The sequence below is a fragment of the Passer domesticus genome, chromosome 25 (assembly GCF_036417665.1).
Source record: "Passer domesticus isolate bPasDom1 chromosome 25, bPasDom1.hap1, whole genome shotgun sequence".
Lineage (NCBI taxonomy): Eukaryota > Metazoa > Chordata > Aves > Passeriformes > Passeridae > Passer > Passer domesticus.
Genome location: NC_087498.1, coordinates 2,606,168 through 2,633,564, shown reverse-complemented (window position 1 = coordinate 2,633,564; position 27,397 = coordinate 2,606,168). Strand labels below are relative to the sequence as shown.

The following is a 27,397-nucleotide window of genomic DNA, read 5'->3' as shown; positions in this document are numbered from 1 at the left end:
CTGCCCTCTCCCACTGCCCAGGTCCCTGCTCCCATGGTAAGGCACAACCAGGAGCTGAGAAACGTGGAGAAGCTCAGCCTTGGCCAGAACATGGAATTCCAGAATCCCAGAATGGGTTGGACTGGAAGGAACCTTAAAGCTCATCTCTTTCCACGCTGTCCAATGTCCTGGGTTGCTCCAAGCCCCATCCAAACTGGCCTTGGACACACAGGAATGGGATCCAGAGACAGTCGAGCACAAGCCTAAAGTTCTCCCTGCTCAGTGCTGCTCCCTGGACTGTCTCTTCCAAAATATCCATCCAAGGAAGAGAGGAATGCAGCTTTTCACCTGCCCAGGCTTGCTATCAAGAACCAGGCATTTATTTCAGCTCATCATGTGAGCCCAGGCAAGGGTAGAGACTGATCTTTGGTGAAGAAAGAGCACACTGGGGTGGTGTGATCCAAGTTAAGTAACTCTTAAATGTAGTCCAGGACAGGCTAAAACACAGTTCAGGGACACAGAGCTGGCAGAGACCACCTGGGTCAGGCAGCCAGCACTTGTATCAAGCACCGTACAAATCATTCCTGTCACAGAATAACCAGACTTGTGACTGCTTCCATCCTCACCTCCCCTGCCAAACTCCTCCCGTGGCCCCAGTGTGCTTCCCAGTATTTCCAGAGAAGCCAAATTTATCATCCTTACTGCATCAGGACTCAGAGACCAGTGTAGTTAAGAATACTGAATTATTTCACTGGAAGCAGCAGTTTGGGGGAAAATTACATAATTTCCAGACAAAACACCACCCATTTCTGCCAAAAGACTGCCTCTCTGATCCACGCTGTTTGGAAGCTCCCAAAGCAGAAGAATAAGGCACGTTCCCAGCACATGACAGGTAGCCCTGACTCTTTTTCCAGCCCTGAAATCCAGAGAGCACACTACACATTTTCCATGCAAAGCCTCGAGACAATTCCATTTCCTGAAACCACACTCCCAAGGAGAGAAAGCTGCCAGTTCTGCTGTTCCAGAATGAATCCCTGCCTAGTGCTGAGGTCAGCCCCCCAAAGCTGGGCTGCTGGAACCCCGAGCAGCCTGCAGCAGAGGCACAGAGAGAGCAGAGGCACTGACACAGCACCTTACCTTGTCCTGCTGCTGGGAACACAAACCCCGCCTGGACCAGCCCGTGCAGCTCTGAGGCAATCTCAGTCCTTTTGTGAAAGCTGTGCAGTCCTAAACCACCCCAGAGCCCTTGTCACCAAGCCACCTGTGCTAGCAGCCAAATCAAAAGCAGTTTCTGGTCTTGTGGAGCCTAGGGAAGCTGGCACTCGTTCCTGGAGGGAAAGGACCCCTTCCAGAGCTCTCAGCTACTCCCATCCTGTTCCTCTGCAGAACAATCCCGACGCTCCTCTCAACAACCCTGCCATGCTGATGCCTCAAAGACATGGGCAGTACCAAACAAGCAGATTTTATATCAAAATAAGTAACTCTCCAGGAATGCAGAGTGCTTAGTCATTTCCATCTCGATACAAAGCTACTCTAACCACGAGGTATTAACTCCTTCCATGCTGCTGCATCTCCTGCTGAGGAGCAGTTCTGCCTCATTACATCCACGGCCACAGCCCCTGGACAGAGAAAATTTACTGCTAATCCAAATTACACAGCAAAAAGAGGTTAAGTCTAACCCTCATGGGTCCTAAGACTTTTCTACTGACTGTCCTTTTCTAAAGTGATGAAATGCAACTTCTTGAAAGTAAGTTTTTCCTCAAGATATTAAAAAACTCCAAACCAGAGCACTTCCAACATGTAAGCCCTGAAGGCTGCTACACCAGGGTGCCCAAGGACAAAACCCACAATGTACTATTTTTAAAAGTCGTGGGTTTTTAACCTGACTCACAGGATCTGAATGCCCAGGGTAGCAATACTAACAGCAGTTGACTCAGCCCCTGCACCCCGGGCTGGCTGCCAGCCCCAGGAACGCTGCAGCTGCACACCAGAAATGAGGCACAAGCTGGGCATGGAGTTAAAAATCAATCACGACTTATCCTGGAGCACTTCCTTGGTGCCACCATCAGAGGTGAGGTTCCAAAGGAAAGGCACAAAGCCTGTGTGGCTTTACACGGGCCACCCCAGACAGGCTGTGTGGGGACACAACCAAGCACTCATTCCTTTGGGAATGTCTCAGCAGCACCGAGGCAGCTGCCCCAGGAGGTTCAAAGGGTACAGACTAAGGAAGCACCAGAAAACCTCTCAGACACCATTCAGATAATGTGTTCCAGAGCTGCCTACTGAGTCATATCCATATCCCATTATTACAACTGGAAGACTGAGATAAAAATTTTGCCAAGCAGCAATGGACAGCACTAGGACTCCACATCCAGGCCAGGTCCTCCAGCCACCAGCGCTCAAATGCACATTTCCAGAGGCTGGTTTTCCCGTAACTTCTCTTCTACTTTCCTTCCATCCCCCGCTGATGCCAGTCCCAGCTGCGAGGAGGAACTGCTGCAGCAGTGCCTGGGCTCTGCCCCAGCCAGGCACCCTCCCAGGCAGGCCGTGTCACTGGCACAGAGGGTGTGTGTGTGTGGGGAAGGCAAGGGGACACTGCTCCAGCTCAGCCCCACGCACCACAGCGCAACAAAGCACAAACATCCAGCGAGACCTCACCCAGCAGCGCGTAAAGCTCTGTACAGAACCAGAGCGGGGAGCTGGGAGACAGAGCAGCACCCAGAGCACGGCGGCTTTGGGCCACCCCCGCGGGGAGACAACTTGCAATTGATAAATCCATTGTCCTGAGCTGTTTCAAAGGAGCGACAGAGACGCTCCGCAGCAGCAGCAGCCGCCCCGGGCAGCCCGCGCTCCATCGCCCTCACGGCAGACGCGCTCCCCGACGGCCGGCGGGGCCCTCCGAGCGTCCTGTGCCCGCCACCGGCCAGCCCCGCCCGCCGCCCTCCCCGCACGGGCTGGGCAGACCAACCCACCCCGACCGCGGCTCCCCCGGCGAGCGGCGTCTCCTCCGGGCAGCTGGAGCAGCACCTGCTCCCTCCGGCCCGTCAGGCACGGGCAAGATGCTGCACCGGCCGCTGTCCGCAGCCGGGACATGGGGACCCCTCGGGGCCCGCCGCCCCAAGCTCGACCGCGATTGCGGGAAGCCCCAAACCCCCGGGCCACCCGCTCGCCCTCCCGGTGTACCCCCGCCACTCCCGCCGCCCCCCGCCCCGTCTCACCGCGGCCTCGGCCCGCTCCCGGCCCCGCTCCCGCAGGACGCTCCCGGCGCGCACGGAACCACCTCCCATTGGCTGCTGTAGCCATCACTCAAGTGGTGATCCCACCTCCTCCCCGCCCCGAAGGGCCCGAAGCCATTTCCCGTTGGTTGACGCGGCCGTCACTCAGAAGGAGACCCCGCCCCCGCCGCGCCCCGTCCCGTCTCTCCGCGGCCTCGGCCCGCTCCCGCAGGACGCTCCCGGAGCTCACGGAGCCGCCGTCCATTGGCTGCTCTGGCTGTCACTCAGGTTAAGATCCCACCCTCGCTCCGCCTCAGGCGCACATCGCCATCGCCCATTGGTTGGCGCTGCTGTCATTCAAACGATAGCCCCGCCCCCTTTCCCTCAGGCGCTGAGGCGGTCGGATCCGCTCGCAGACGGGGTTTTACTGCGCTGCCCCGGGGCCTCGCCGTCCGGCACGGCCCTGGCCCGACCCCGGCCCCCCTCGCAGTGCGGCACTGCCCCGGCCCCGCGGTCCGGCCCCCGCCTATTCGTTCTTCAGCCCCTCGGCGATGAGGTTGAGCTCGTAGCACCAGGTCTCGTAGCGATAGGCAACGCGGATCTGGGCCACGTTCGTCTTCCGAATGTCATTGCCATCGGGCCCGTCTTCCTGGTAGTTTTCACCCAGGAACTTCACTTTCTCCTGCCAGAGGCGAAGACAGCGGGACCGACCTCAGAAGCCCCGCTGGCAGCACCCGAGGGAAGCCCTGAGCCCACGAGCGGAGCTGGTGCCATTCTCAGGCCGTGGGCAGGACCACCCCAGAAGGACACACACCTCGTGGGACAGGAGACACTGCAGGACACCCCCTGCGTGGAACAGGACACCCACGACTTGGGAGAGGACACCCCTCATGGGACAGGACATGCTGCAGGACACCACTGCATGGAACAGGACACGCCTCGTGGGAGACGAGACACTGCAGAACACGCAGCTTGTGGGACGGGACACACTGCAGGACATACCCCTCATGGGGCAGGACACCCCTCATGGGGCAGGACACCCCTCATGGGGCAGGACATGCTGCACGACACCCCTCAGGGACAGGACACCCCTCATGGGGCAGGACAGACTGCAGGACACACCCCTCAGGGACAGGACACCCACCTGGTGGGACAGGCCGCACTGCAGGACGCTGTTCCTGGCGATCTCACACATGTCACAGGTGCTGAGCTTGAACACCTGGGCAGCGATGGCGTACTCCTCCATGAGGGGCTCCTGCAGCGCAGGGTTTTAGGGGTCAGCAGCCTCTGCCAGCACAGCCCGTGCTCTGCAGGGGCTGTCCCACAGCTCACGGAACCACTGAATCATTGGGGCTGGAAAAGTTCTCCAGGATCAAGGCCAACCTTCAGCCAACACCCCCATGCCCACTAAACCATATCACAAAGAGCCACGTGTTCTCATTTTTTGAAAACTTCCAGGCACCACTGCCCTGGGCAGCCTGTTCAGATGCTTGACCCCTGTTTCAGTGAAGAAATTTTTCCTAATATCCTACCTGGACATCTGCTGGTGGAGGGAGAGATGACCCAGCACGTGCTGGATCCTCTGCAAGTGCCACTGGCTTCCAAAAAAAACCCAAAAAACCAAACCACAGAGTGCCAGCCCCAGAGTCCCACCCCAGCGCTCAGCTCACACTGTACCTTGGTGTAGTGAAACTGCATGGGGTCGTCTGTGGAAAGGGACACCATGAGCCCTTTCTGGTGGAAGTCAAGCAGGGGGTTCTTGGCGTACTCCAGGAAGAGGCTGTTGTTGCTGAGTGGGGACATGGCAATGGGGATCCGGGCAAGGAAGTACAGGTACTGCAGCACCGGGCTCTGCAGAGACGAGCAGAGTACCACGTTAGGGATGAAGGTGCTGCACCTTCCACCTCGCCAGGGTCACCCCTCAGATCAGGCCAGTCCCAGACAGGGAATTGTGTGCAAGGAGAGAGGTGGGCCAGCCAGCAATCAGTGCTTCAGGCTAAGGAGCACAAGAGGCCACGGAGCTGACATCAAACTCGGCTGGCTCCAGTGATAACAAACATATTCTGTGGTGGGTCTGTGAGGCTAAACCCCCAGATCTAATACACTCCTCAGCCACATCCCTAGACATGCCTGGAGAAGCCCAGAGAGCCATTTAACCCCTGCCTGGAGCCAGGCTGTGTCCGTGTAAAGCAGAGGCACAGGTAACTGCCAGCTACCTGAGGCAGCTGTGAGAGTTCTGCTCTGCCGTGCTGGGCTGCTCCTGGCAGCCTGCTCCACGTACCTTCTTGAGGTTGAGCCCGTGGGAGATGTTGTCAGCTGTCATGAAGGCTGCCAGCAGGTGTGTGAGGGCCCCGGCCTCGCCGCAGTGCGGGCGGAACAGGAACGTGTTCATGCCACGCTGCCTGGGCACAGGGAAGGGGCGCTCAGAGCGGGCAAGCAGCAGGGCCGGGTGGCTGGACCCAACTTCAGGCCCAGCTCTGCCCCTGCCAGGAATCCAGCTTGACTCAGGAGCACATTACTCCTTCTCCTTTCTCCTCTGTGTGTGCAATAGATGCACATCCTGAACTTTCTCCCCAGTCCATCACCCCTCCTACCCAGGAGTGTTTCTGGAATTGCTCTGGGACGTGATGCTCCAAATACAGAGCGAGGAGAGCCCCACTTCTTCCACACCAACAATCAAAGACCTGAGGCAAGGCACGTGGCAGCCCCTTGGCAGATGCCAGGCCTCACCTGCGCAGGTTGTTCAGCACCAGGATGTTGGCATACATGTAGTAGATGTAGTAGGTGTAGGATGGGTTCTTCTGGGAAGTCCACTCCTCTGGCTTTGGGCTCTTAGTGCTGAACATGTGTCCACTGTGCTTGGATTCATCATCCACGCTGTCAAAGCCCGTGATCTGCTTGGCAAAAGGAGCAAAAAAGGTGCATCTCACACTCCCCACCTTGGGCTCACTCTGCCCCACCACAGCTCACCGGAGCCCGGCTCTGCCCTGTGCTCCCCAAGGGCAGGGTCAGGCAAGGCTGCAGACCTTGCTCCTCACACCCCTCCAAGTCCAGGACCTGAAATAAAGCTCACATCTCCCCAGGAGATGGGTGGACAGCGATTCCCAGCCCCACAGCAGCCAGCCAAGCAATCTGACCCCTCCTGCACTTCTGGCCACATCTCCCCTTCCCCTGAATGAGGCAGAGCCCCCTGGCCCAGTGATGCCATTTTCCATGTCAGGACCATTCCCCATTTCTCGTGCACAAACAGGAATGTGAGTTCTCCCCACACCTGACAACATCACCAGCTGACACTCACGTGGCGTAGAAAGACACTCAGCTCTTTGTGGGCTTGGGGATTGATAGTTGCCTCAAACACAGGAACAAAGATATATTCCAGCATTTTCCCAAAGTGGGGGAGGAAATTCTTAGACCTGAACACATCACTGTGGACAGAGACAGGGATTAGTTGCTACCAGAGGGACAACACGGCCCACTGTCCCCACAGCCCTTTCAGGGATGAGGGATCTGTAAGGCACCGTGCTCCCTCAGCCCCCCAGCACGTACTAAATCCTGGGGACTTGGATCATCCACTTCATGTTGGGGGAATAGACCCGGTGGGTGTTGAACCAGTGGGCCAGCTTGGCCCACTCCTCAGGCGAGCGCCCGTAGATGGACAGCCGGGGCTCCGTGTGCTGGTACTTGGCATCCTCCAGGTCAGAGCCAACCTCCTGCAAACCAGAGCACACCGTGGCAAGGGAAGCCAGAGCAGCAGAGCACAGCTTCACCCTGTTCTCCTCCCCCGTCTCCATACCTTGATGATGGTAGCAAAATACTCGCCGTTGATGGCGTTCTCCGTCTTCAGGTAGAGGTCCCTCAGCTCGCTGGCCCCCACGGGGTTGTACTTGTCATTGAACTTGTCAAAGCGCTGGAATGTCTGCCGGCCCTGGAGCAGGGGGGTCAGGCTCAAACACTGCCCTCACAGCTTGCCAGGGAGCAGGGACTGAGCCAAACCACCCAAAACGGCATCACCAGGAGCTGCTGCACCCCGACACAAATATTAATGCACACAAGTGTGGGTGCACAGGGAAGGCAAAAGCCATGGGGGGAAGAGTGGCCCAAGAGTGATCTTACATTAAATGTCCTCCCACTTACAGCATGGACATCCAGGGAATCCACTGTCAGGTCGTAGGGGTGCAGTTTGAGCTGCTGGAAAAGCTGTTTCAGGGTGAGCTGTTTGCCCTTGGCGTCGTAGACCACGCGGTCGGCATCCACACAGTAGGATTTCTTGATGAAACGCAGAAGGTGCTTCTGGTTCATGCAGGCTGCAGCATGGATGTGTGTGTCCACCTGGGAAAACAGAGGCACAGCTTCAAGCTGGGATGCTCAGGTACCATCCCAGGGGGGTGAACAAACCCCTCAGGTGAGCACGTTGTGTGGGGAGCAGGGCTCAGCCCAGCAGGTGAACACAGCCAGAGGGCACAGCTTTGCTGAGAGCATCGCAGGCAGCACATCTCATTCACAGGAGCAATGCTGCTGCTACAGACATGGACTCTAAATCCAATTCCCAGGGAGGGGCAGGCACCATGACAGCTCCTCTCCAGGGTCCCTGGGGCTCTAAGCCTTGCCTTTTACCTTCCTGCAGTTGTAGAAGTCACGGTGGGGGTTGTTCTTCAGCTCCTTCATCTCCTCCATCTCATTGAGCATTTCATGCACTTGGAACTTGGACGAGAGGAACTTGAGGCGCCGGTGAGTGTAGGTCTTCCTGGTGAGAGCAAAGGGCAGAATTGGGCTACTCACCCTCAGCACAGGGTCACAGATTCCACCTGGGCTGGAGGAGCTCATGCTGGCCAGCCCTGCTCCCCTGAGGTGCCTCCCCTTGCTCTGTTACAGAGCTCTGAAGGAAGGCTGGCCAGCTGGGAGCCTGCCCACAGGTGCTGTCTCCAGCCTCTGAGTGCTGCTTTGCTTAAGACCCAAGCCAAGGGGTCTGACAAGCACTGAGGACACTTGTGCAGCCAGGTGTGCCACCAGCAGGTTCCTCCCTCTTGCCAGGAAGGGGAGGGGGCTGCCCTGACCTCCCTGTGCCCACTGAGGCAGGGTTTGGTGGGTTGTGCACTTACACAGGCCCCTGTGCAATCAGGACCAAGAGGAAGTTCATGTCATCAATGAAGTGCTCGAGGCTGGGGTAGGGCAGGTCCTTGGGCTCATTTCTCTCAGCCGCTGCCTTGTCTGCGTAGACATAAACTATCCCATCCTTCATCTGCACGTGGTATCCCAGGTCCTCGGGGAGGCCCCCGCTGTCAAGGGGATCCTGTCCCTCCTTCACTGGTGGGGTGAACACTGAGCAAAAGGAGAATTCCATCAGGCTGCCAGCCCAAACCTCCCAGCCTGCCTTTGCTCCCCCACCCCACGCAGCGGGCAGGGACACCCCACCACTGTGACACCAAGGAGAGAGCCTGGGCAAGTTCCTTGCCCAGCCCTGCCCCGTGCTGAGGGCAGAGGAAGCCCCCGGGGTGCCTGGATGTACCTGGGCCAACGTCACTGGGTTTCCAGGGCTCGCCCTCGATGGCACGCAGGTACTGCGAGGGCGTCTTGGGGAACCTCTGCAGAGACTGCTGCATGTTCTTCTCCCGGATGCACAGCGCCCGGTACAGGCCCCTGCACACCACCTCAAAGTCTTCCACTGTCACCTGCAGGGGAGGGGATGCTGAAGGCAACCACACAGCTGGAGCATGGCTGTGTCCAGGAGACACCCTGGTGCACCCAGGTGGAGGCAAGATAAATGTCAAAAAATGGTTTGGGCTGGAAGGGATCCTAAAGCTCATCTTGTTCTAGCCCCTGCTGTGGGCAGGGACACATTCCACTGTCCCAGGGGGCTTCCAGCCCCATCCAGCATGGCCTTGGAATGGAGCAGCCACAGCTTCTCTGGGCACCCTGTGCCAGGGCATCCTCACAGGGAAGAATTCCTTCCCAATGTCCCATCTAACCCTGCCCTCTGGCAGTGGGAAGCCATTCCCCCTTGTCCTGTCACTACAGGGTATTGTGAAAAGTCCCTCTACAACTTTCTTGTCATATATAATCATATCATATCATATCATATCATATCATATCATCATATATCTCATCTAGGTCATCATGTATCAAATCATATCATATCAATGTCCCACTGCTCTGCCTGAGCAGGGCGAGGAAGGGACGACAGGCAGAGACCCAGGCATGACAAAGGGAAGCTCCTGGATGCAGAACCAGGGAATTCTGATGTCACCCCCTCTTGCATTCCTCACTGCAAGCAGTAATGGACCCTGAAATGGAAGCCGGGCCTGGGCAAAACATTAAAGCTATTTTTGGAGCCCAGGCTGAAACTGAAGCATGAACAACAAGATGCACTAACCCTGTGTGTCACTGATTTTTGATTTACTGCACAAACAAGTGTTTGGGCAGTCAGAAGAGACTGGAGTGGAGTAGGACAGGAAACCAGCAGTCCCAGCTAGGACAGTCATGGCAGGGGGAATGTGCTCAGTGCCTGAGCAGGGAGGGGTTTCCAGATCCCCTCTGCTGGGCAGCTCCAGGCTGAGCAACCTTCCAGCAGGCTCTTAGAAGCAGCACAAATGTAATGTAAAATGTAATAGGAGTCTGAGGAGGAGAGGGAGGCAGGATTAGCACGGGATGTGATAACAGTCCTGGTCAAATGGCTCTAGGTGACCCTGCCTGTAGCAGGGGCTTGGTGACTTCCCTCAGCTGTTCTGGGATCCCTGGATGTGCACAGAGCTGTGTGCAAGCAGAGAGGCTGTGACAGAGGGAGCACAGCCCGCCCTGCCAGGCCTTCCCTGGAGAATCCCATGGGAATATGCAGCACCCCACAGCTCCTGCTAAGGAATTCAGCTCTGATCCCCAGGGATGCAGCAGGGCACCCCCAGATGCTTGTGAGGCACAGACTGAGCTGGGAGACACCTTCCCCAGTGCAGCTGGTACAGACTCCTGTGATGACCCTGACCCTGGGCACTGGGCACTGCTGAGGGACAGGCAGGGAGCAGAGGGTGGCCGGGGTGCAAAGGGAGCAGCCATGGGATGGACACCTACCCCGGAGGCGTAATCCCCAGTGATCTGCACCCGCTGGAAGTGGGGCACAGTCTGGTACTCGGGCACTGGGCAGGTGAAGCTGGCCTGCTGGGGGCCAGCCAGGCTGGGCACAGCCCCCGGGGCCATGGGCGGTGCCAGCACCGTCGTCTTCATGCGGATCAGCTTCTTCCTGCTGCGGAGGAAAGGCTCAGGCCAACAGCCCCGTTCCACGGGCACACGCGGTGCAGGGCCAGGAGCTTCCCCCAGCCATGTTCCAGCTGTGCACATCCTGATCCCGCTCACTGGTGACTTCTGAGCACCTCAGACAGGCGCTGCCAGAAGCACAGGCCACAGCACACAAAGTAGACACAGCACTCAAAGTAGACACAGCACTCAAAGTAGCCACAGCACTCAAAGTAGCCACAGGCTTTGGAAGCTGCATCTTTCCAGAGTGCCCAGGTCTCCCTCCCCAACAGCTCTGTGGCCATGGCTGTGCTGACACCCAGGGAATGGGCCACGGGTGTCCTTCTGTCCAACAGTGCAAGCAGTTGGAGAGGAAATCCTGGAGTACCTGACAGATGCCCTGGGATTATCAAGGATTTATTCCACAGGTGTGGTGAGCTGTGCCCAATATGTGATTGTATTTACATCCCCCCTGTTTGCTCTGGCCAGGAGGTGCAGGCTGGGCTCCCCTCCTTGCCAGGCTCCTGGGAACTCACCGCATTTCCACCGTGGAGCTGGCCTCCTGCAGCATCATGTGCATTGTCATTTCCTGCCGGGAGATGGGGCAGATCTCATCCACGTCGAAATGAGAGATTTCCCCCCTGACCTCCTCATCCTTCACCTCGGAGGCAAAGACCTTCTCGGCGAAGGAGCGCAGGGACTCGTCCATCTCTGCAAAGAGGAGTTCAGTGTCCCTCAGGGAGGGGAGTCCCAGCCCCTGGAACAGGCAGGTGCCCCTTGCAGGCAGCTCCGTGCTCAGCTGCCCTTTCCTCGTGGTCCCCACAGCCTAGAGAAGACTCTGAGCCACCTCCCAAATTTGCAGCCAGGCTGGGCCACACCTGGTGGAGACATACCTTGATACCCCCAGTACAGCAGGAAAAGTAAATACAGTCCAAGAATGCTGCCAAAAGGCCCAGAGAGAAGCAGGTCCTTGAAAAGGGCAGCTGTGGGAGCATGCACTGGGAGGGAGAGGGGAAAGTTGGCAGAGCCCTTAGAGCTCCAGGGAGCCCAAAATCCACTTGCTGCAGCAGTCAGGGGGTGACAGAGGCATGGATGGGGGCAGAGCTGGCAGCCCAAGCACTCAGCTCCACCATCCCAGGGCATTCCCAGCTGGGCACTCCCAGCCCACCACGTGCATCGTGCTGCAAAGGTGCCACCATTGCCACAGGGCTGGCTGGAGCTTTTTGGAGGAGGATAAGGAAGGTTAAAGGCCTTCCTCTGCCAACAGAACACCATAAAACAAGAACTCAAGGGTTCTGCTGGCAGCAGCTCCCAGAAGCAGAAGTTTGCATGGCAGCACAGGGGCTCTGACAGCGGGATTTGGCAGCTGGACACAAAGCAAGGTGAGGATTGGTGCCCAAGGATGGACCTCACCATCGAGTGTCACACAGGACATGGTCACGGTGAGGACCAAAGCAGAACAGACAGCACTCAGGGTGCCAGAATGATATTTAACAAATTGCATATTTTGGTGCTGTATCAAAGGACCAAAAGGTGGGACCATTCTGTGTAACACCGATGGGCAGAGCTGGCACTGCCAGGAAACAGCATTTCCCCAGCTGCTGAAGGATCACCATGATCATGGTCTTCATGATCTTCATGATCTACATGATCATGTAACTGCTGCGTGGTGCCAGTGATCATGTCTAGACAGTAGCACAGCAGAGCATAGAGAAACCCAGCAATACTCACGTTTGTGTTCCGCTGTTTGAGATAAAACAGAGACAAAATAAAAGCTGTTGTGATCAGCCCCTCAAAATCTGAGCCTTTGTGCCTTATCACCTCATCAGTCTTTAAAAAGGGAGTAGCAAAGTACAAGTTTAGCCAAATCCTTCCACTTATTAGAAAATCATAGAACCCTAGAATGGTTTGGGTTGGAAGAGACCTTAAAGCTCATCTGATGTGCAGGGACACCTTCCACTGTCCCAGGCTGCTCCCAGCCCCATCCAGCCTGGCCTTGGGCACTGCCAGGGATCCAGGGGCAGCCCCAGCTGCTCTGGGCAGTGCCAGGGCCTGCCCACCCCCACAGGGAGGAATTCCTTCCCAATAACCCACCTAAACCCACCCTCCTTTGGCTTGAAACCATTCTCCCTTGTCCTGTCATTCCCTGCCCTTGTGAGAAGTCCCTCCAGCCTTCCTGTAGCCCCTTCAGGTACTGGAAGGAAAAGGCAGAGAAGGAGTTTTCACTTTGAGGAACACAAAGAGGGACGTTGTGCATTGCCTGTCCCATGACAGCCTCGGTGATGCCCCAGCGTGGAACCAAACCCCACTGCAGGTCCCTCCCACCCATCCAGGCCAGCTGTGGCACAGCTTCTGCCTGGCACAGCCCTGCTTTCCCTGCAGGGCCCAAGGTGGAGCATCCTCTAGAACCCAGATCCTCTCGCTCCACTCCTGGCAGGCAGCAGTCTGTGCTGGGGCTGAGCTGGCCTGGAAGGGCTCTCCCTGTCCTGCAGGGACACAGGGAGGGCAGCTCAGCCTCCTGCTGACCAGGCAAGCTGACATTCCAGAGTCTCAGAGCACCAGGCTTTGCTATTTTCTGCCCTCCTCTGTGGCCCCCAGCATGGGTGGCCATTTCAGAGATGGAGTTCCATCCCCCTGTGCTCACGGCTGCCCTTACTCCCCAGCAGGATCAGGCAGCTGGGGCACTGCAGTCCCACAGAGCCTGTCTCTGCTCAGGCAGGGTGGCAGCAGCATTCTGAGGCTCAGCCCCTGCCCTTTCCCCCTGACCCAGCAGCTCAGGCTGCAGCTCTGCCATGGCAGCTGCTGCCTTCCCCAGCCTGTGGCACACACGCTCCAGAATCCTGACTCCACGTATTATTTGCCTACAAAGCATCCCAGAAATGTTTCGTTTGACCTTTCATCTCTTTAGTGGATGGAAATTACACTCAGGAAGGTTCACAGCCTCTCACTGGTGGTGCAGGGCCAGGCTTTAGCAGCAGCTTCATGTGCTGGGACAGCGCCTCTGACACCACAGCCCTGCAATTCCAAACACGCTCCTATCGGGGCTCTTTGGGGCTGTTATCACTCAGGGCTCTGCAGTCACCTGCCATCACCTGCCACATGTCCCTCTGCAGTGTCCTGCAGAGCCTGCCTGGCCCTGCTCCTGCTGCCCAGCTCCTGCTGCCATCCCCTCGGGGCTGCAGCTCCCCACAGCTGAGCTTCAGGGTGACAGAGATTCCTGCAGTCCCTCTGAGCCCTTCCCCAGGGGTTTCATGGTGTCATTGCAGGACACATTACACCCAGGAGAGACAATCTTTTCCTTCAGTACAAGCAGAGGAAGGTTTAAACAATAACACAGTTTCTTCACTGCACTATCCAAAAACGTCTCCAAGCAGGAAGAGAAATGCCAAAGGCCCCAGTGAGGTCCCCTGGACAGCACACATCCAAATCTGCGAGGCTGTGGGCCTGGAAGCTGCCCTGTGGCCCCTTGGCTCACACTTGGCTTTCAGACCTACCTGGAATTCTCACCCGAGACATCTCAGCAGCGTTTGCAGAGCCTCAGTAACACCCCAGAGTCCCCGAGCACAAGGGGCCAAGTGACTGCCTGGCAGCACAACACTAATTTTACTGCTTTCCCTTCCCTGTAATCAGACTCTCCCACTCTAAAAGGAGAGTGGAGATCAACTGTGGGACTATTTAAAGTGCAGCCACAAGTACTTGCACTGAAACAGGTGAAAGCAGGGCTCAAATTTAATTAAATTATATTTAATTTAACTAATCAAATTTAATTAATCATTTTATTGAAGTCAGGTTTGCATTTTACATTTTGTGAAGTGTCACCTGGTGTCTGGCCAGATTTCTGCTTTCCAGGGCAGCTGCTCCTTTCTAATGTAGTCTGTGGGATTCAATCTTTTAAGAGAGACTAAACCTGATGCTTTCTATGCTGAACCAAAGGTTTAAAGGAAATTCCCAATCAGAACAGGGGCTGTGGATAGGTACAAACCATGTGCTCTCACCTGAGCTGTTCAGAGGCTTTTCCTGAGGGAGGGATGTGTTGGAAAGCCTGGATTTTGCCAACAGGGCTGCCCAGATGTCCTCACCTCTTCCCTGCTGAACCCAACAATAAAGGAAGGTGCAGGGAGCCACGGTTTGTTCCTGAGCTTCTCAGGAACTGCCTTTTCCAAACTTTGTGTCATAATGTTGATCTGATAATCAGTTCTGGACGTGGTGAGCCACAGCCCAGGTGTATCTGAGAGAGAGCAGCTCTCAGTCAAACCCAGGGTGGGTCAGGGGACTCAGCTGGGCTCTGGGAGAGCAGCTCTCAGGCTGGGAGGCACCTCCTGCCTTCATCTGAAGCAGATTGTTTCCAGCATATTGGATTTGAGGGCTGTACCCTCCTTCAAACCTTCTCCAGGTCTCACCTGCAGCTGGAAATCACCTCCAGTGAGAAGAGAAAGGCCAGAATTTGTTGTGTCCTGCCTGCTGCCAGGATAACTCTGAGCTCCTGGTTCAGATTCCTGGTGGGAAGTGGTGAGACTGAACAGATCAGGAGATAAAAGAGTTTTGAGGCGAAGCAGAGTCTTTCCCTGTTTGTTTGTGCTTCTATTCTTGGGCATTAAAAACTGCCCTGGAAAAGGACAAAGCCTTTGGGCACAGTCTGGCTCTGGTTTAAAGGGTGGCTTTGGTCAGAGCAGTGAAGGGAACAGAAAAATCACCTGGAACAGAATATTATTTGGAATTATATCCAAGGGATTGCTGTGCCACATTTTGCAGGAGCAGCTATGGAAAGCTCTTGTCCAAGAAGAAGGCTGGAATAGGTGAGAGATCACCTGCACAGACAAAATAAAATACAGAGCTGGAAATAACAAGCCATGGATTTTGTCCTTAGGAGCACAGGAATCCTGTGGCACAGCAGGGAAGTGAGGTGAGACCTGGAGCAGCTTCTCCAGCTGAGATCATTTCCACAGCATCCAGAAACTCTCTGGAAAAGATGTTCCCATTATTTGATGGGCACAACTTCAAAACAAGCTGGGTGGTAATTGAGAAATTCTCCAGAATTTAGGGAATTTTAGCCCCCCCCCCACCTGCTATTCCCCAAAAATATAATATAATATAATTTTCCTCCCTCCAACTGCTGAGGTGCAGCACCAGGGCAAAGCTGGGATGATGGTACAGCTTTAGTCTCCTTCTCATGCTGATAAAACTTTCAGGTTCTGAATTGTTCTTGCTCTCACCCATCCCCAAGTCTGAGGGTCTCCACACCACATTATTGTTTAACTGTTTCATTCCAGGCCCATAAAATCTGTCTCCTCTTGTTTGCTCTCCCACAAGGACTAAACCAGCCCTTAACCCTCCTTGGGATCTTGGGATTCACATCTGAAACCAAAAATAACCTTTAGGATACAGAGGTCATCTTCCTCAAGAGAATCTTGATGGTCTTTTGATCCCTCAGCTTTTTTAATCACGGGGTGAGCTTGGGTGGGCTCATGGTGGAAATCTGAGTAAAGCCTGGGCATGCTGTGCTAAAGTTAGATCCAGGGCCTGTGCAAACTCCAGGACTGGCACACACAGCCTGTCTTCCCACTCTTTTTCAGCTGGAAAGTGACTGATTCACACCCAGAGGCTTTGGAGTGCCTCTAAAGCCCCCCACTTTTACCTCTGAGCTGCCCTGGTTCCACCCAGGTCCAGCCAAGGGAGAATGGTTGGACCAGGAATGTGGCAGCTTGGGTTCCTGAGCAGGATCCTCCTGCAGCTTGTGTCCACAGAGACCGTGGGGCAAGCTTCGCTAGAAAATGGTTTAAATTCCTGAAGAGGAGGAGTCTGAACAGGAGGGGAGAAGGTGGATCTCACCAGGGCATCCTGGCTGTGCTGGGCCTTTGATCAAGCACTGGGGAAACCCTCAGCAGATTCTCCTCTCCCCGCCTGTGGTGATCACACATCCTCTGAACAGACACAGAGCTGTGCCAGGATTCCCCTGGGAAGCTGTGAGAAAGCTCAGAGAAAGAATTAAAACAATTATTCTCTCAATCTCTGCACCTGGCAGGCAATCTCTGTTTGTCAAAGATGTTTACAAGCAGGAGTTGTCCCTTCTTGACCAATAGGTGGGAGAAGATTCCTAAAGGCCAATCAGGTCTTAGGTCCACCATTGTTTCTCTAAGAACTGTGGATTTCTGTTAATAAAGTGCCTTTTCATGCCTTCTGATGATGGAGTTTCTTTGTCACCTTTGTCCCCAGCACCCCTTTGGTGACAGCCCCTTGCTCTCTGCCATCCCCTGCACACCCCAGGCTGCCTCTGCTCCAGGGCACAACCAGAACCTGCAGGGAGCTCTCTGCAGGCCCAGGCACCAAAGCCATTGCAGGGAAACCTTTCAGCCAGCCAAGGAACCCTGGGGCTCTCAGCAGCCACCCAGCTCAGGGTGTGACAGGCTGGGACTGCGTGTCCCTGCTCCTGGGGGTCTGTTTTTAAATTCCTGGCATAAACCCCAGGTTGGACTCCAGGTTTCAGATGCCTGACCTGAGGTCTGAGGAGAAATACCCTTGAAGCACATTTACTGACTGTGTGCTCTCACAAAATTTGCTTTTTGGCAGGAGGGAAGTATTTTAGAGGACTGAATCAAGCAATTTAAAAGGCTAACAGAGCATGATTTGGGCACAGCAGTAATTTAATAGCTGGTTTTGCCATTGGAGTATCAAGTAAAGAATTTACTTACATTTTTTTAATGTAAATCAGCATGAGAGACCCCACTGCAAACAGAGATTCAGCAGAAGCAAGGTTAAAACTGGACTGGACCAAGCCTGTGGCAGTCTCAAGGTCACTGCCACTGCTCACTGATGCTCCAGGACAGAATGGAGCAAATCCCACCCCACAGACAAGCAGAGGGCACTGTGATAAACCTCCTGTGACCCACTCATGGATCCTGTACCCAGAACCCAAAGAAAACAACCTAAGAATTCAAAGTTTATTCTTTAAAAAAGTTATTTAAGAAGCAAAATAATTTACTTCAATCCAAACCAAAAGAGATGCATTATTGAAAGCAAATAATTAAACAAAGTAACAACAAATTAGCCCTTGGGTTAAAAGTCCAGATCCCAACATTTCCCAGCCATCCTGAGGGTTACCACAGGCACACACTCAAGGTTTGGGGTTTTTGAGGAGCACAGACAGGTCAGAATGTGATCCCCCACAGGCCTGAGGCTGCCTGAAATCCAATTCTAAGGCTGAGCTGTACTAAAAATGATGGCAGCTTAAAGATCCTGGTTAAAATCCAAAGCCCAGCAAGGACAAGGACAGAATCTGAGCAAGAGCACGGAGTGAGGACACAGAGAAACAACCACAGGATTCCACTGGCTCCACTGAGCTGTGCTCAGCCACAGCAAGAGAAACATTTCTTCCAGTCATTGGCACTTGGAAGTTCTGAACAAGAGCTTTACCCATTTTTCATATTTTACCTCAAAGGTTCTTCGTGTCTGTTCTGTCCAGCAAGGGCAGTGAGATCAGCTTGGCACCAGTGCAGAGTTGTGCTGTTCTAAATAACAATATTTGCACCAAAGCTACTAAAGCACCTTTTCCAGGGACCTGTCTTGTGCAAAACCTTCTGTGCTTGTCTTCTAAATAGTTTTCCCCAAAGTTCACAGGGCTTTGTCCTTCCAGTTCTTGGATTCCACCAAACCCAGGGTTCTCTGTGAGGCAGGTGACAACAAATTACAACCACTGAGTTCACTCCTGACTAGTACAACACCCTGATTTTATATTTTTTGCTGGATTTGGAACTACACTGATGGACTTGGGAGTATCACCCGTGCAGGTCAGCTCTGCAGCACCCTAAAAACTTAAAAAATCCTAAAAACCATTGTAAAGGTTCCAAAGGTGACACAAACACAGACCTGTCCTCACCAGGGCTTTTTCCCTTTTCAGGTTTTATAGAGCCCAAGAGAAAGGGAACAGCAAAGAGCAGCAGATGCATTTTCCAGTCAGTTCCCACACAGGGATGAGAATTCCCAGCCTTTGGAGCTACAGCTGGTACATTTTACTGGCAGCCAGAGCTGAGCAGTGGGGAGCACTGCTGTGATGAACCTCCATCCAAATAATTCTCCAGGTTGACCACACACCCTTCAAACATCAAATCCAGAGGGCTCCAAGGCCACAGGCAGCTGTGCTGTGGCCAGGAAACAAATTCCTGCATTTCCCAAGAACCAAACCCCATCCATGGGCCTGGGTGACACAGTGTCAGCATTCAGTGTCCTCACAACCCCACACTGCCCTTCCTGCTGGCCCCACATGGCCAAAGCTCCCAAAGGCTTTTCCTCATTTCCCAGGGGTTTTTATTAACTGGCAGCCCTTGTGCCACACAGCTCTTCAGGAGCAGGGAAGGCTTCCACAGAAAATCCTCCTGCCAAAGCCTTCTGAGCCCTGGCTGTGCAGGGTGGCAGCTCTGCCAGCTTTAACCTGCACTCATGGAATGCTTTGGGCTGCAAGGGGCCCTAAAGCTCATCCCATGGGCAGGGACACCTTCCACTGCCCCAGGCTGCTCCATCCTGGCCTGGGACACTTCCAGGGATGGGGCAGCCACAGCTGCCCTGGGCAACATCAAACAAACAGAACTCGAGCCAATGGTCCCCACAGTTCTGCCCACCACTGTGTGTATGTTGCTGGAAAATAATATTTTATGTTACACTTTTTGTGGGTTTAATTCTTATCAGTCACATCAGTCAAAGTTAAATTGAAAAAAGTATTTATAAGGATTATCACAGATAAAGAAGATGTGATGCAGATTGATCCTCTTCATTCCAAGAAGAGAATTAAGACTGTAAGTAGAGAAGGAAGCAACATTAAAAGGAAAAAATTCTTCTCTCTCTGTTTAGATTTCCAATTCCATTTGAAATTGAGCACTCTAAATTAAGATGTGTGACTGACACCAACAACCTGAAACTGAGCCTCCTGCTCTGCTGCCTGGCACTGACCAAATGCTCCCTCTGTTGGCTGAGGGCTCCTTCCTCCTCCTCCTCCTCCTCCTCCTCCAGGACCCAGCCCAGCAGCACAAGGACAGGGGAGGGCACGGGAGGCTCTGCAGCACAGAGCACACCTGGGCACAGGTAACCAGGGGAGGGTGCTCTGTTCTGGGCAGAGCTGGCTCAGCTCACAATTCCCTGGCTCAGAGAGAGCCCAGGATTCCACCAGCCTGTGCCACACCTCCTGAGGAGCCATCACTGAGCTCATTTCCTTCCTCATTTTGCAAGATGCTGCAATCAGAAGCTGGCTCAGGTGCCCGTGGCAGCTCTCAGCCTTCTCCCCTCCACCACAGAACCCCAGGGTGGTTTGGGCAGGAAAGGGCCTTAAAGCTCATCCCATTCAGCCCTGCCATGGCAGGGACACCTCCACTGCCCCAGGCTGCCCCAGCCTGGCCTGGGGCACCTCCAGACACTTCCTGCACCCTGCCAGAGTCAACCCCAACCCCCCCACTGCTTCCCTGACAAGGAAACTCCAACTACATTTTACAGTCTAGAGACATTTTGAAGAGACTCTTTACAGTCTGTGGTAAGAAAATAATTCAGAATAAAACAATTTGCAAGTTACAGAGAGAGCTGAATAGCAGCTGTCCAAAGCAACCTCCAGTTACCAGATTAATTAGTGAGAAGCTGCCCAGAAATGTTGGCAGTTCATGTCAAAAATGAACAGCTGGCAGGTTTGGTCCAACTTGGAAGAGATCTGAATGCTGCAGGAAAACAATACAGGATATAAACTGTTCCACCCACAAAGAAAGTAAAACACAGATGCAGTGTGTCCCCTCCCTTGTCCAAGAGTCTCTCAAGTGCCTGCTGGACCTTCCAGCCTCCAAATTCCTGCTGGAGGATCCTGTCAGGCCCAGGTCACCCACAGCACACTTGCCTGCTTGACACAATGAGCTCCCAAGAAATTCCAGTCCTTGGGGTTTTCCTCAACCCAAGGGACAACTTCAAATCTTCTTAGCAAACAGGCACTTAGTTAGGAAAGGTTTTCCTTTTTATTACAGAAATGGAGGATCAGGTAGGTGGCACTCCTGGCACTGGAGATGTTGCACTTTTGCTGTACAGGTGCACAGAGAGCAGACACCCAGCTGAGAGGGGACAGGGGCACTGCTGGTGGCACAAGCCCGTGTGACACTAACTGTGCCACTCCTCTGACAGCACTGCACGGGATCCAACAGACAGGGGACACACAGCACTTCTAGCTTTTACTCTAGAGGTAAAGTGTCATCTTTTTCACAGCATTTAGTCTCTATAGTTCACTTTTGTGACTGGTTTTCTTCTGGAACAAAGCCAGGTAACACAGTGAGAGAAGAATCCCAGCACGTCCCGAGGTGCTGCTGCTCCGTGAGCTGAGCAGGGAGGTAGAGGCCATGGATGTTCTCTTCAGATGAGCACGGAGAAGGTCCTTGTGCTAATTAACTCTGGTGCCCAGAGCCTGTCCCTGGCACCCAAACACTGCAGGGATCAGCAGGAGAGGCAGCACAGATCGAGGCTCGTCCAGCAGCTGCACCTGAACCAGTTTCCTTGGCATCTGGAAGAGAAAGGCACCTCCAATTAGCACTAATTAGCTCTGTCCCGCTCTGGGATGGATGGGCAGTGCAGCAGTGCAAGTCCTGAGCTGGTCTGGCTGTTTTCATAGTCACAAGCCACATCTTTCAGGGAATGGCTGAGAGGAATTTCCCTCAGCTGGGAACCCAGATTGCATTATTTGCCCCATTTTATTTGGTTAATCCTGGAATCAGCACATTCCAGAGGAACACAGCTCGAGGGGAGCTGTGCAGGAGTCAGTCACTCAGCTGTGCACACCCTTTTTCAAGGTGTTTCTTCAGAAATTACACCCTCTCCAAACAACCCAAATGATTTCCCAAAAGAAGGAGACAGAAAGGAATGACACAGAAAATCACACCACTGGAATTGGTGTAAATCATGGAATGTGTTGGGTTGGAAGCAACCTTAAAGATCATCTTGTTCCATCCACCCACCAGCCAAAAGGGTGACGTGAATGAAAATTCCTTCTCTTAAACTCTGCCACCAACTTAGAGGGGAATTTTTCTTTTTTGAGCATTAAAACATTGTAGGATCCAATTGCAGGATCCATTGCAGGACCCATTGCAGAATCCATTGTAGGATCCATTGTAGGGTCTATTGTAGGATCCAATTGCAGGATCCATTGTAGGACCCAAGTGTAGGATCCATTGTAGCTTCCACTGTAGGATCCATTGTAGGATCCAAGCGCAGGATCCATTGTAGGATCCAATTGTAGAATCCATTGTAGGATCCATTGTAGGTTGCAATTGCAGGATCCCTACAATGGATCCATTGTAGGATCCAAGTGTAGGATCCACTGCAGAATCCATTGCAGGATGCAACTGCAGGATCCATTGTAGAATCCATTGTAGGATCCATTGTAGGATCCAAGTACAGGATCCATTGCAGGATCCATTATAGAATCTATTGTAGGATCCAATTTTAGGATCCATTGTAGGATCCAAGTGCAGGATCTGTTGTAGGATCCATTGTCGGATCCAAGTACAGGATTCATTGTAGAATGCAATTGCAGGATCCATTGTAGGATCCAATTGTAGAATATAGTGTAGGATTCATTGTAGGTTGCAATTGCAGGATCCATTGTAGAATCCATTGTAGGATCCATTCTAGGATCCACTGTAAGATCCATTGTAGGATCCATTGCAGGATCCAATTGTGGGATCCATTGCAGGATCCATTGTAGGATCCACTGTAAGCTCCACTGCAGGATCCATTGCAGGATCCATTGCAGGATCCACTGTAAGCTCCACTGCAGGATCCATTGCAGGATCCAATTGTGGGATCCATTGCAGGATCCATTGTAGGATCCACTGTAAGCTCCACTGCAGGATCCATTGCAGGATCCATTGCAGGATCCACTGTAAGCTCCATTGCAGGATCCATTGCAGGATCCAATTGTGGGATCCATTGCAGGATCCATTGTAGGATCCACTGTAAGCTCCACTGCAGGATCCATTGCAGGATCCATTGCAGGATCCACTGTAAGCTCCACTGCAGGATCCATTGCAGGATCCACTGTAAGCTCCATTGCAGGATCCATTGCAGGATCCAATTCTCAGGGAATCAATATGTTCTACAAAAGGGGAAATCCCCCCTACAGCCAGCAGCCTTTCCAAGCACACCCAGCAGGTGCTGGAGGGCAGGGCAGGCAGGGCAGCAGTGGGTTCCAGCTCACCTTCTCACATGACCAGGCAGGACAATCCCATGCAGCCCTGGTTCCCATCCTCGCTGCTGTTGAGCTTCTTCATCCGGTACTGCCGGATCTCCCTCACCAGGGTGTAAAAAGCATCTTCCACACCCTGAATGCAAACACAAGGTCAGGTATTTTCTTCCCTGAAGCTTTTGAAGTCACTGATCTGTCCATCCCAGAACCCCTTAGAGGATTTGAAAGACACAATTGTGCAGGAAGAGCAGCACCCAACTGACCCCATGCTCCCTAAGAGGAGGAATCCCACAGGGACATCCCAGCCTGACTACTCCTGGGGTAACAACCACTAAAAAACCATGGAAAACTATCTCAGGGAGCTTCCATGCAGGAAACCAGCTACTCCTTGCCCAATTTTAGAATTCTTGCCATTCAGCTCTTGAGGATTTTCTGGCTGCTGCTCAATAATTGCACCTTCCTGCTCTGCTCCCCTGGACAGGCCCACGTGGCCAAGGAGGCTCTGGAGAAGCCCATTAGTCCAGCCTGGGGAATTCTGTCTGCAATCATAATCTGCTAATTGGCTTTCATTAAGGAGCCAAGAGAAGCCAGCAGGTCTGGGGTGAGCGAGCTCAGCCTCTGACAGGCCCCAGGGAGAGCAGCTGAAACTCTGGTGCTCCTCCTGCCAACACTGAACTGGCTGGAATCAAAATTTTAACATCATTTGAAGCAGTAGAAAGTAGCTGGGTTTCTTTCTCTTCTGTGTGTTTTGTGACATTTTATAATTAGTTTTTTTTTATTTAGTATAGTTAAAATGTGGTTTTTATTTAAGACATAAGTATTATATTTTAGGAATTATTTTGCAGGCATTTGTTTCTTGTTGGGAAGTTTTTTTATGGTTTTGGAGGTTTATTAAGAGGGGGTTTTGCTGGTTGCATTTGAATGCTTTGATAGTAAAGGTAAATTCTAATTTTTTTTTGGGCAAGTGTTATTTTTTCTTGTTATGTAATTTTCCACAAAACCACTGTAGGTGTCTTTATCTCTACATTTACTGGTTTTAATTATGTTTATTATTTTGAGGGGTTTTTTTTTCCTAGTTAGTTTTTAAGTTTTATTTAGTAATTTCAGGGGAGCTGAATTTTTTTTATTCTGTTATTTTTCAACACGACCCACTTGAAAGGAAGCCAGGGTGAGTCTGAAGTGATTCCTGTACTGGCCCAGCCCAGAACTCTTTCAAGCTAAGAGTGAGCGGGGAAATAAAAGCAAAAAACTGCAAATGGATTGAAAAAAATGCTTCTCCTGTAAATAAGACAAAAGCACATGGGAAAATGTCCTTGCTGCACTCCCCAGGCCTGGGGGAGCCCCTCACCTGTCTCGTTTTTGCAGAGGTCTCTATGAAGGGGATTCCGTAGCTTTTTGCCAGTTCTTGGGCCTGTTTTGTGTCCACTGTTCTCGTGGGCAGATCACACTTGTTCCCCACCAGCACCATGGGCACATCATCTGAGTCCTTCACTCTCTTGATCTGTTCTCTTTAGGAAGACAAATTATAAAAAAAATAAATTGGGAAGTATTTTCTAATAGTAAAACTGGTTTAGTTCAGTATTCAAACAACCCTGTGCCACAAAAAAGGTTGAGCAGGGCCTCAGGGGTCAGCAGATGGCCAAGCACTTTGTACACTTCATTTTCTGTCCATGGATAACTCCACTCTGGATTTCTCATCCCTTTCCTCAGAGATGACATTCTGTAGCTGCAAATGGCATCTGATTCACAGAAGCCCAGAACAGCTGGGCTTGGAAGGGCCCTCTGGAGACCACCCAGCCCAGCCCCTCTGCCAAGGCAAGGTCACCTGGAACAGGTGCCATGTCCTGGAGGGTTTGGAACGTGCCCAGGGAGACTCCACAAGTCCCTGGCAGCTGCTCCAGGGCTCTGCCACCCTCACAGAAAGAAGTTTTTCCTCATGTTGAGGTGGAACTTCTTGTGGTTTAGTTTATGGCCACTGCTCCTTGTCCTGTCCCTGGGCACCATGGAAAAGAGTCTGACACTGTTTTCTTGGCACTCCTTGGAGATATTTGTATGGATTGACTAAAAATAAATAAATAAAACTGGTGGAAACCATCCCAGTCTTAACTGAACTAAAGGTGGTGCTGAGGCCCTGGCACAGGGTGCCCAGAGCAGCTGAGGCTGCCCTGGATCCCTGGCAGTGCCCAAGGCCAGGCTGGACAGGGCTGGGAGCAGCCTGGGATGGAGGAAGGTGTCCCTGCCATGGCAGGGGTGGCATGGATGGGCTTTAAAGTCTCTTCCAACCCACCCCTGCTGTGATTCCATGCACTGGCACAGAACAGTGACAAAACTTCCTGACAGAAGTGGGAGATTCAATCTTTGTCTGTTCCTGATCCTTCACTGAGGCACCTCAGCGCTTCATTCAGGCAGAGTTCCATTCCCTGGGCAGCCCAGCTGTACCTGTAGAGGTTGATGTCGGCGAAGGATTTGCTGTTGTTGATGGCGAAGACGCAGAGGAAGCCCTCTCCTGTCCTCATGTACTGGTCCCTCATGGCGCTGTACTCCTCCTGCCCCGCCGTGTCCAGGATGTCCAGCAGGCACGTCTCGCCATCGATCACCACCTGCTTGCGGTACGAGTCCTGCAACACAGGGCACTGCCGTGAGCCCTGCCCGGCTCCTGCCGCCCCGGCACGGTGAAATGTAAAAATAATCATAAAAACGCTTTGCCAGCTGCTCTGCAGGAGCTGGGGCTGCCCCTGGAAGTGTTCAAAGCCAGGCTGGACAGGGCTGGAGCAGCCTGGGACAGGGGAAGGTGTCCCTGCATGGAACCAGATGAGCTTTAAGGACCTTTCTAACCCAAACCAGTCTGAACTTTGTGATTCCCATCCGTCTCTGATGAAAAACTACCACTATCTAAAACTACAGTATTTTAAATATTACCCAAATCATCACATTTTAAACCATGCCCAAACTATCCCATTTCAAACGAGACTCTAAGCCCTGCCATCCTTTGTTACAAAACCCAGACTCATGTTGCTTTAAAGAAATTCCTCCAGAGGAGAAGAAAATGAAAGACAATCACAAACACGCTGGCTGCGAGCAGAGCCTCCGCCCTGCCCAGCCCGTGCCGGCCTTTCTGCTCTGCTTTAGCAAGCCCGAGGCAAACGGGGCAGGAGCCGCTCCCAGAGCCCCGGGCGGGCTGCGGGGCCCTGGACGCGCTCCCGGCCCGGCGGAGCCTCCCCCGAGCCCCGAGCCCGCACCGGCCCCGCGGCCCCGCGCACCTCGATGGTGGGGTCGTACTCGTCCACGAAGTGGTTCTGGATGAGCTGGATGGTCAGCGCGCTCTTGCCCACGCCGCCGGCGCCCACCACCACCAGCTTGTACTCGGTCATGGCCCCGCGGCCTCGCCGGGCCCGGCCCGGCCCCGCCGCCGCCGCCGCCGCCCCGCGATCGCCCCGCGCCGCTTCCGCCTCCCGCCCGCGCGTCACCGCCCGCGCCGCTTCCGCACACGCGACACGGGCGCGACACGGCGGGAGAGACACGGCGGGACACGGGAGGGACACGGGAGGGACACGGGAGGGACACGGGAGGGACACGGCGGGACACGGGAGAGACACGGGAGGGACACGGGAGAGACACGGGAGGGACACGGGAGGGACACGGGAGAGACACGGGAGGGACACGGGAGAGACACGGGAGAGACACGGGAGGGACACGGGAGAGACACGGGAGAGACACGGGAGGGACACGGGAGGGACACGGGAGGGACACGGGAGAGACACGGGAGGGACACGGGAGGGACACGGGAGAGACACGGGAGGGACACGGCGGGACACGGGAGAGACACGGCGGGAGAGACACGGCGGGACACGGGAGGGACAAGGGAGGGACAAGGGAGGGACACGGGAGAGACACGGGAGGGACACACGTGGGACACGGCGGGACACGGGAGAGACACGGAAAGGACACGGGAGAGACACGGGAGGGACACACGTGGGACACGGCGGCACACGGGCGGCACCGGCACCGCGGCTCCGAAGCGGCAGCGGCACCGAGCCCGGAGCGCGGAGCCCCGGACGGGGAACGGCGGGGAAGGGCACCGGGCCCAGTCCCGGGGTTTAGAGCGGGAACACCACCCAACCCACACCCCGTGGGGTTTAAACGGGGAATGACATGGAGCTCTCGGGTTTGAAAAGGGTTTAAATCAAGCGTTGTGCTTTTGGAAAGCTGTGAGTGAAGAGCTGGAGCTGGGCGGTTCTGGGGAGGGGCTGCAGTGCATCCCGCACCCGGATCACTTTTTGTTTTAAGTGACCACAAGGCCAAGAGGAAGGGGAGGCTCGGATGCCTCGGGAGGGAGCAGGAACAGGGAATTGCAGCAGCGGGATCGGAGCCCCGCTGACCCTGCTGCCAACAGACCCCAACAGGGAACAGAACTGAGCAGGGCAGGGCTCATAGATGGGGGTTGGACACTAATTAGAAGTGATGTAATTTGTAACCAATGAATGTTGCTGTTGTTATAATGTATAAATAGTGTGGGGCTGGTGATGGGGCCGGTCTGGGGGAACTCCCTGCTTTGTGCAAACTGGAACAAAACACAGAAATCCTTCAGGGTGGTGTGAGAATTGGAGGCACCAGGACGGAGCCTGTGACAACACAGCTCTAGCACAGCCCCCAGTGAGGAAAGAAGAGACTGAGCACAACGAGGCTTTTTTCAAAATCAGTAAAACTTTATTCTATTTCCATTCTTTGCCATTAACAGAAAAAAAAAATTGGAGAAAGCAATGTTTTGTTTTACAAAGATAATGCA

At 53.8% G+C, this 27,397-nt stretch overlaps 3 protein-coding genes across 3 annotated transcripts in view; all 3 read right to left on the bottom strand.

Annotated features, from left to right (window-relative positions):
- The window catches only part of DENND2C (DENN domain containing 2C), a 28,132-nt gene extending 24,866 nt beyond the window's left edge, over window positions 1-3,266 (bottom strand). The window contains 1 exon segment of the mRNA XM_064398848.1: window positions 3,198-3,266. Within this exon segment, the coding sequence (XP_064254918.1) occupies window positions 3,198-3,266 (69 nt within the window).
- A 454-nt stretch (window positions 3,267-3,720) lies between these two features.
- On the bottom strand, window positions 3,721-11,124 carry AMPD1 (adenosine monophosphate deaminase 1). The gene is made up of 14 exons (XM_064399199.1): window positions 10,952-11,124; window positions 10,254-10,425; window positions 8,701-8,863; window positions 8,294-8,513; window positions 7,809-7,938; window positions 7,329-7,523; window positions 6,988-7,119; window positions 6,741-6,904; window positions 6,493-6,619; window positions 5,925-6,088; window positions 5,476-5,596; window positions 4,872-5,045; window positions 4,339-4,449; window positions 3,721-3,876 (listed from the first exon to the last, which is right to left on the bottom strand). Exons 1-14 carry the CDS (start codon window positions 11,122-11,124, stop codon window positions 3,721-3,723), a joined length of 2,202 nt encoding a protein of 733 aa, XP_064255269.1.
- A 9,668-nt stretch (window positions 11,125-20,792) lies between these two features.
- NRAS (NRAS proto-oncogene, GTPase) lies at window positions 20,793-26,065 on the bottom strand. The gene is made up of 5 exons (XM_064398973.1): window positions 25,872-26,065; window positions 25,051-25,229; window positions 23,960-24,119; window positions 22,624-22,747; window positions 20,793-20,931 (listed from the first exon to the last, which is right to left on the bottom strand). The coding sequence occupies exons 1-4, from the start codon at window positions 25,980-25,982 to the stop codon at window positions 22,628-22,630; spliced, it is 570 nt and encodes a 189-aa protein (XP_064255043.1). The 5' UTR covers window positions 25,983-26,065; the 3' UTR covers window positions 20,793-20,931; window positions 22,624-22,627.
- Between the last annotated feature and the right edge of the window lie 1,332 nt (window positions 26,066-27,397).

Excerpts from the sequence above, each read along its gene's own strand:
- AMPD1 (XM_064399199.1), bottom strand. The coding sequence starts at position 11,124 with ATGGACGAGTCCCTGCGCTCCTTCGCCGAGAAGGTCTTTGCCTCCGAG. Across the intron at positions 10,426-10,951 it reads AGCTCCACGGTGGAAATGCG|CAGGAAGAAGCTGATCCGCA; the intron begins GTGAGTTCCCAG and ends TTTCCTCCGCAG. Across the intron at positions 7,524-7,808 it reads ACTTCTACAACTGCAGGAAG|GTGGACACACACATCCATGC; the intron begins GTAAAAGGCAAG and ends CTGTTTTCCCAG.
- NRAS (XM_064398973.1), bottom strand. The coding sequence starts at position 25,982 with ATGACCGAGTACAAGCTGGTGGTGGTGGGCGCCGGCGGCGTGGGCAAG. Across the intron at positions 25,230-25,871 it reads AGTACGACCCCACCATCGAG|GACTCGTACCGCAAGCAGGT; the intron begins GTGCGCGGGGCC and ends CCTGTGTTGCAG. Across the intron at positions 24,120-25,050 it reads GCCGACATCAACCTCTACAG|AGAACAGATCAAGAGAGTGA; the intron begins GTACAGCTGGGC and ends GTCTTCCTAAAG.